The following is an 8,538-nucleotide window of genomic DNA, read 5'->3' as shown; positions in this document are numbered from 1 at the left end:
GGGGGGGGGGGGGGCTGCCTCATCATTACTGGCTCCCAAAGGTCTGGCCACCTAACTGTCCTCCATATGCACTCAGTCCCACCAAGTCTTCAGTAGATACTTAAAAATTAACATTGAGTGGACCCTTATTTTTAACTCTGAGACTACCTGTCCCTATGTTTCCTTTTCACTAAGATCCTACATAGCTTGTATTGTGAAGTCTCATAAAATGCCCTTTTTCAAACTTGTCACTCTCCTGGAGAGTGGCTCTTCTCTCCAGAATGGCAATTCTGTACTTCTGTCTTGCTCATTATTCCAGTAGCTGTCAGTGCCAAAAGCATTTGTTGAAAAGTGTTTTGCTCCCCTAAAGATTACAGATCAGCAATCCATTTTTAATGGTGGAAAATTTTTAAGATTAAGCCACAAAAAAAGAAAAAAGTACTTTTTAGATCACAACTTACCACCCTTCCTAACCAATGCAAACTTCATTTGGCTAAAGCCACAAGCTTTCTGTACTTTTTAACCTATTCTTCAAAAGATCTCGTTTTCACAAAGTGCTGCATATTTCCTACAGCAATCACAGCTCTCCTTCATCCTTCAGGCACGAGTGCTTATAGGTACCCACTACTGCATGCAAGTCACTCCTATACTGATGAATGATACTTGTTGCCTAATTCAGTCTCCCCTATCACTGGTCTCATGAAATCATTGTCACATCTCTACTACTCAGCTTTTAGGGGAAAGGATTCTATGTTGGGCTAGAACCAGGATGAGAATCATGGTCTAACTGAAGGAGTCTTTGCACTTTATCATTGTTGCGATGCTATTAAAAGCTCCACTAGCCTAATAACTGTGAAGTTACTGTTTTGTCCAAGCTTAGCACAAGCTAGGCATCTCTGCAGGATACACTCATGAAGGTAAGAAAATTCCTCTGATCATTCCTAAGCATGTTATAAGTAGCAGAAAGCTATAGGCAACATGACAGCTTTAAAGCTGATACACAAAGATACTTACCAGTAAATTGTGTAAGCCTCTGCTTGAGCTGGGTCTTGAATATTTGGTTCATTTAGAAGTTCCTGTATTCCTAACAAGATCTGTGGAAAAAGGAATAGAAGTAACATAAGCATGGGTATTACTAAGAGACATTCAATTAAAAAACTCTTAGAAATCAACTCTAGAAATACACAGTGAACCTCTTACATTCACATCAGATAAGCAAAGCAAATAAAAGGGCTAAGAATATGTTTAAGTACAATTAATGACCTGTTTAATTGTGATTGCTGGCCTCCAGTCCTTGTCCTCCTCTAAGATGGAGAGACACACTGTTCCTGAAGGATACACGTTTGGGTGGAATAATGGCGGTTCAAATTTACCTGATGAAGAAGAGATAATTACTTGCATGCAGCACTAAGAGTAAGATCAGAGAGTTAGTTTAGATCAGTGGGGGGAAGAAAAACAAAACAAACCAACAAACCTGGCCAAAGACACCCCTAACACACACCCCTAAAACAAACCCTGCTGCACAGATTTCTGGAGTTAGTAATACTGGTTTTCCTCCTGGCTCAGCCTACAGCTAAAGCAGGAACTCCATTGCATCTGTGATACCAAACCAGGCAATGTAACACCATCACTGTGACCAGGTATCTTCTGGTTGTAGATTGTATCAAAAAAAGAATAAATCCATGTTTTGGAGCAAGTTGATGAAACAGTTAAAGTTGATAGAACTTTAAAAATTTTTGCTAAGGTTGTGCCTTCTGAGTTCTTTGCTTAAAAGACCAACTTAACAGTAAGAACACATGAAGGGACTTGATCTAACCATGCCTGCCTATTAGTTTCCAAAGAGTGATCAAGTAGTAAACACTTCAAGTGGTGCTTTTGTCAAACTATGAGGAAAGACACACAGCAATCCTCCTCCCCTCCCAATTTTGTTATATTGAACACTTCACTTATTCCATCACAGCTTCCTAAATGCAAAGGCAGGGGGAAGAAAAAAGCAGCTTCCCTTTAAAAAAATCTGTAAGAAACTAATAAACCATTCATAGAACCTCATAGAGGAGTTTAACATTGTTCTAATAAACCATGGGTTTAAGTAATTTTACTTACATTTAGGGGGTGAGGAAGGATAATCATCCTTGAAAAGCATCCGTAGTTTAAATAAGCCTCCTTCCCATGGTGTCTATAAAAAGTTATGGCAGAGTTTAAATTACAGCAAGGATAAGTCAAACTCGTGGGAAAAAAGCTTATCACTAATACAGTTTTTCAGGCAAAGCACAAAACATCATTGTGCTACACAGCAGAAAATGCTGTTTAGACTGAGACAAGTTATCCTACCTATATAAGGAGCTGAAGAAAGAAAACTCTGCTTTTCCACTTCCTTACAGCTAGTAAGTGTTGCTGAGTCAGAGTCAGGATCATTGTCGATTTCCATACACAAGTAAAATTTCCATAGTACACAGAACAGAATACTTCCAAAATTTTACATGATACACATGCAATGAGAAAGGGGTCATTATATTCCCACTTAAAATAAGTCTGAGAAGATAGGATATGGACACACCCCTTTAGCACGTGGATGTAAATAGCTTCTATTTGCCTCACAAGAATGTAGCTAATAAAACAAAAAATGAACAAAAAAATTTGGACAGCAATATAGTACTGGTACAGTTAATAGGAGAGTCACTAGTCTAACCCTGTCTGCATCTGGTAGCAAGTAGTCTCACAGATTCCATCTTTTTGTGTAACAGAAATTCTAAGCAGCTTTTTATCCCCATCAGAAACTGGGAAAAGCACTGGTAAGAGCAGTTCCCATGCTACAGAGCAAACCAAGCAAGACAGCACTACTCAAAGGGGTCATATAACCACAGAAAAACATCTAGCAAAGGACAGAAAGCCCGTCTCCAATATATACTACCTTGTCATCTTACTTGGAAATGAGGGACAAACTCAATTCTGGTAAGAAGTATAGAAATACAAAAAAGTTTATTATATACATAAAATTCAGACCACTTAATCGCAACTTGCCCTTGCTAGGAAAATGTTGCAACAGAAGTAAGTGTTGTGTTGATTCTTTAAAACAAACTGGAATAAAGATGGTCTCACATCTTAACAGCATGAATAATCAAGTCTTATCCTCAGGGACAGACAGGTATGTTTGAAGACACCTTCGGAGGAAATCCCTAATTCTTTCTTACCTGAATTATGTGATTTTCAGCAGAAAGAGAAAGCAAAGAGGGAAAAAAAACCCAAACCACAAAACAAAAAAAACCCACCCACCCCAAAACCCCCACCCCAAACGTGTTATGGAATCCTAAGATAACCATGTTTTAAAAAGCAAGCAATTTAATTAATTTGCTATAGTCTATTTAAAGAACTTCTTCTGAACAGCTCTAATCAGTTGTCAACAACTAGAAATATCTGTTCTCCCTACGTTCTCAGAGGAGACAAACGTCCTTTTTAGAAGAGCGTTTGGATAGAATAAACTTTTCCTATTTTGTTTGCTTTCAGTCACAGGGGAAGACAAACAGCTTTTAATCATTTCTTCAGGTAGAACACCAGAACAATCAACAGTTTTTACTGTCTTTGTGACAGAGCAACATAATGGATGACATAATGGAAGACAGCAGACACTCAAAAGCTCTACTAAGTACGATAGCAGTATCATCAGTATCGATGTGTGTTACTGGACAGGTTGCAGATGTTAACTACCAACTACCTATACTTTGACTTGAAGAACAAGTGATTTGCTGTCAAAAAGTGATCAAAGATATCCAACACAGTACTAACATCACTTTACTTCAGTTTTCGATCTGGCTGACAAGAAAGCATTTTGGTGGTTTCAACCACTCCTGTGTCTCAGGAGCAGCAGTGCAGTACAGCATGCCTCCAAACACAAAGGCAAGAGAACAACTGGTTGGTCTGGTAGAGATGAGCAAGGCATGCTGCTTCTTGTTAAAGAGACAGCATTTTTACACAAGTAAAAACCATGATTTTTAAAATAAATCTCTACTGGGAATCACATGAGCATAACTGATCTTTTCCTGGTGTGATGTGTTTTCTAAGAAGCAAACAGTTGGCTTCAAGGGTCCAGTGCACTCCATTTTGTGGTTTACAAAACTTTAAAGCAGTAGCATGAAGATTTTGTATGACATGAAGATTTTACAGAAGTATTTAAAGGTGACATCTCAATAAGGTACATAATTGGCTATTATGAGGGATAATCTTGTTTTGGCAGAACACAAGGGGACAAGTTTTTCCTTACGTAGTTAAATTATTTTTAAGTGCTTCTTTAAAAACTCACTTGAGCTGTGCTGACAACTGCCAAAGTATTGAGCTGTTACAACAAAACGGCAATGCCACGTTCAGCATTAAACTGAGGCAGTAGTACAGAATCTGCAGGTTTTGCCGACATACTTTTTCTTCTCAGAATTTAGTAAACGAAATCTTAAGCAAGTTGGCAAGAGGCAGTAGAACAGGCAAAGCAACAAAAGAAATACCACATCCAATGCAAAACACTAAAGACCCATAAGAATGAAAACCACTAAGTAATAGTATTATCTCAGACTAAACAACTGCATCAAATTAATTCCAGAATTATCTCTACATGCTAAGTAACATCTTGAAAAAGAGAAAGAAGAATCTGCTCAGAATGAGATGTTATAATGACAGTGTACAAAAATCGAAGAAGTTTCATGCATTAATTACTATTTCCACTTGAAAGTCTGCATTTGTCCTAACCCCTAGAACCAGATCAAGCTGAATAAAAATAAACAATTCTGGTCTCTAAATACTTTTTCTTTTCCCTTGTTACTTTAAGGAAAGGGACACAGAAGCACAAGTGAAATCAGACAAAAAGAAAGAATATTACAGAGTTCTACTCTTGTTTCCCCAATTAAAAAAAAATAAAGAAATTCCATAAAATGGAGGGCAATGAAATTCCATGTTGGTAACGCAGAACTATTTTCCATGAAATTCAAAAAGTTAAAAACAGTGTTACAGCACTTTTCTAGGACTGAAGAGTCTCACTGTTTTGTGGACAAAAAAGGTATCGGCAGTTAACCAGCTGAGGCAACATTTTGGTAGTATTAATTTTCATGCTTTAGGACTTAAACCAGCATTTATAAGAACAGAAGTCACAATAAACCCTGTCATAAAGCTGAATTCTTAACACACTCCTCTGCAAACTTAAAGGTGGTCAGTGCTAACAGTTGAACAGGCTCATGGTGTATTTCGTCAACTACTATTCTCAGCCCACTCCACCTGGATTCTAAGGCAGCAGCATGAACCAAGCATTTCTATTAAACTATATGTAAGTCATACTGTCAGTTATCAGTGTAAAGCATGAGCAGGCTTATGTCACTTTTAGCTGTGAGATGTTAAGAAAACAGTAAGTCTTACCCCTTTCTTTCCTGGAATAGCACACTCCCAGTTCATTAGATTCATTGTGCCATCTGGATTTTTTGTAGGTACTGCTACAAATCCCTGAATTAAGGCAAAAAGCCAAAGGGTGACGATTTCAGAAGATGTACTTAGAATACTTCATTACATACTTTATCATTACACAGAGTTATTTCTTTTTGCCCCACATAGTTTTAAGCACCTTTTTAATTTAAGAAATTAAAAAAAAAAAAAATCACATCAGAGTAAAGAAAAAAAATCATCAGAACACCGTAACTGCAGAGTCAGAATCTGACAGTCCTCATACTTACAAATGGATGATCTTTTCTCCAGGCTTTTCTCTCCTGTGCAAGTCTGCTAAGAGCTATGCCAGACATATTCAGAACCCCTCTAAAACAAAGATAACTGCTTTTAGTATAAACTTTTACTTACAGTGTAAACAACACATTATATTATCTGTTTATAAGCCCTGCTAACTCAGGAAATATTTTGGCCTCTGATTTTTACTACTATAGCCAAAACACACATTTCCGTACACCCTCAGAAGGTAACATCAAGAATAACATCGTTTCCCCATGTCAACCACCTCTTAGTGACTGGACATGACCTACAAAATATTATCCTCAACCTGTGTTTTATATTTGAACCATATCTTGGAAGTGACTGACAGTACCCTGACAACAGAAACACTATTAGTAATGGGAAAAGTGCTCAGACTTCCTACTTGTGCAACTGACAAGTACATACCTATCTCCTACTACACCACAAAAGGTACGGCTTGCACCTGTGGGCAAACACCTGTACTGCTCCTGTTTCTGGCAAACAGGGGAATAAGAAATGTTATTTTTATCCTATAAACTCCCATTGAAGGCCAGTATTCTACACAAAAATCACCATGGCCACAGAATTTAACAAAGTCACCTCAGTTTTGCAGTGATGCCACTACACAACTTCTAGACAGCATCAGGGACAGCAATCCATAACTGAGCTAAGGAAGAGCCAGCAGCCCACTCATTCCACAAGGCAAGTTTTCAACTCCAGTATAAACTGACTGCATCCTCTTCCTGCACTTTCCCTGCCTTAGTAACAGCCAAGCATGGTGACTGAGACTGCAGAAGAAACACATCAAGCCCAGGTTGCTACAGCATATGATGCAAGAACAGTTCTAGACATGATGGTTGCAACAGAGCAGTGCTTTCAAATTCAGGGGAGGATTCTCCATTCACCCAGAACAGTAGTCAAAGCAAGAGTTTATTTCTCAAACTGTATCTAAACTCAGGGTTTCACTAGCCACATGCTCAAAACCAACTCCAGAGAAGGTTTTTAATCCTCCTCTAGTGCACTTCTACCCATTTTAAGTAAGATACTTGATACTTGGCAGTTGGAGAAGCCAGGCCTATTTGTTCTCAACTCCGTAAGTAGCTAAGAAGCCTTTATGACAGCCAGGAGAGTACAATTCTTCCACTAAACAAGCTCACAAAATTAATGAAAGGAGTGTTACCACTGTATTAAACATTTAAACACTAGTTAAGAATTATGCAAAATTTGCATTCCATTAATATCTAGATTACTTGTAAGAGTATTGCCATCTACTACTATTAACAATATGAATTGCAGCTCACAAAGATCCTTGTTTAAAAAAAAAAATCTCACATGTTCATGCTATGCCCTTCAGCATGATGTTCACACTAGAAAGATTTACCAGGCACAGGCCTATTCCATGTAAGATACGTAGACACGTTCATTTCATGTTCATCTGCTCTACCCTTTAAAGATTAGAAGACAGCATGCTCCCAGTTTAAGTATTTACACATCATCAAAAGTGGCTTAGCAGTACAGCACCAGATTAATAGTTTTATTGCAGTTCCTAGGACAGCTGGTATTTCATATCCCTCCTCCTAGCTTTTCTTCAAAGTCAGTTTTTTATGGATAGCCATAATCCATAATTTCAACTTCAACTAGCAATTAAATTCACATCAGATAAAACTTTTTAAAAACACTCGGTAAACACGCACACAAAAAATCCTATATTCAGTCCAATATTCCCCTAGTATTCCCAACACATGCATCTGTATCTTGATTATGTCAGAACATTTGCAGGACTTAACACAAACTGTACATACCACTTCAGATTTTAGTCCGTTCACACTCAGGAGATGTGGAGCCACTGAAAAAATACCATCAGAACAAAAAAGCCTCTCCCTTAATCAAATTATACAGGGAATAATTTAAAATATTTTGTGAGCCCATGCCCTTGGCAAAAGATGTAAATGAATATAGTGAATATACGGCAGAATTTCAGTTGTGCTGTTAGTACCTGGTGGTCCACTGTAATAATACTCATCTCACCATGATCATTTGAGAAAATTGAGAAAACCATTCAAATATTCTTAGACAGTAACTCAGCTACCTTTTCTGCCAAGAAACATATTACAGGATGCTTCCAAACACATGAATTATATTTCCTGTGGCTAACAGCCAATTAATTACATGCACCCCAAGGGAAATGTCAACTTCTCACAAGGCATATAAACAACGTATGTCCTACAGAACACCACCAATCCAATGAGTTCTCAACAGAGGAACCCCAAGCTTTCAGGCTCTATATCCTGTTTGCTTTTGCAACGGGTTATGCACTATACTGTGTCCCAGTAAATTAAAGATTTTCTTATGTTCTACAAACACCTTTTCAAATCTTGAGGCATCTGACTTAGTTAAGCACTAACAGACGACACCCAAAATTTCAGTGTACATGGTCTCCACAGACTTCAGTTACCCTGACAGGGGCAGACAAGCATCTAAAACCTCATCACAAACTACTACCAAGTAGAGATTACAAAGACGACTGAAAGCCTACTTCAAAAGATCCAGTTAGGTAAGCACCTCGCAAAAGCAAATCAACCTATTAACAAATTGCCAAATACACTCTCTAGCAGCTCTTCAGTAAAATAATTTTAGTTCTGCTGGAGGCTGACACAGGGCAAACAGAGATTGATCACATTGAAATATATACTAATCTCAGAAATTATGGAGTAGCAGGAAGGAGTAAGATACTAAATGGGTATTAAACCTGAAGATATATTCTCACTGGCACTTTTACCTTCTTCAGTAATTTACATGCATGGTTTGTTTGGGTTTTTTTTCCTCCCTCTCCTTTGGAATAGT

The 8,538-nt window shown here is 37.9% G+C and overlaps 1 protein-coding gene across 2 annotated transcripts in view; it reads right to left on the bottom strand.

Moving 5' to 3' along the window:
- The window catches only part of UBE2I (ubiquitin conjugating enzyme E2 I), a 10,006-nt gene extending 2,526 nt beyond the window's left edge, over positions 1-7,480 (bottom strand). Inside the window, exons 1-6 of one of the 2 annotated variants that reach the window (XM_026859343.1) lie at positions 6,121-7,480; positions 5,685-5,761; positions 5,374-5,457; positions 2,083-2,155; positions 1,243-1,352; positions 994-1,073 (exon numbers count right to left, since the gene is read on the bottom strand). In XM_026859343.1, coding sequence (XP_026715144.1) covers positions 994-1,073; positions 1,243-1,352; positions 2,083-2,155; positions 5,374-5,457; positions 5,685-5,750 — 413 coding nt within the window. In that variant the 5' untranslated portion in view covers positions 5,751-5,761; positions 6,121-7,480. Of the gene's footprint in view, positions 1-993; positions 1,074-1,242; positions 1,353-2,082; positions 2,156-5,373; positions 5,458-5,684; positions 5,764-5,899; positions 5,904-6,120 lie in introns of those variants that run through there. The other variant, XM_026859344.1, reaches the window with a different exon arrangement.
- Between the last annotated feature and the right edge of the window lie 1,058 nt (positions 7,481-8,538).

The sequence above is a fragment of the Athene cunicularia genome (assembly GCF_003259725.1).
Source record: "Athene cunicularia isolate RWA chromosome 14 unlocalized genomic scaffold, athCun1 chr14_part2, whole genome shotgun sequence".
In the NCBI taxonomy this organism is placed as follows: Eukaryota; Metazoa; Chordata; class Aves; order Strigiformes; family Strigidae; genus Athene; species Athene cunicularia.
The sequence above is the reverse complement of the archived record's forward strand: the minus strand, read 5'-3'. Positions and strand labels throughout refer to the sequence as shown.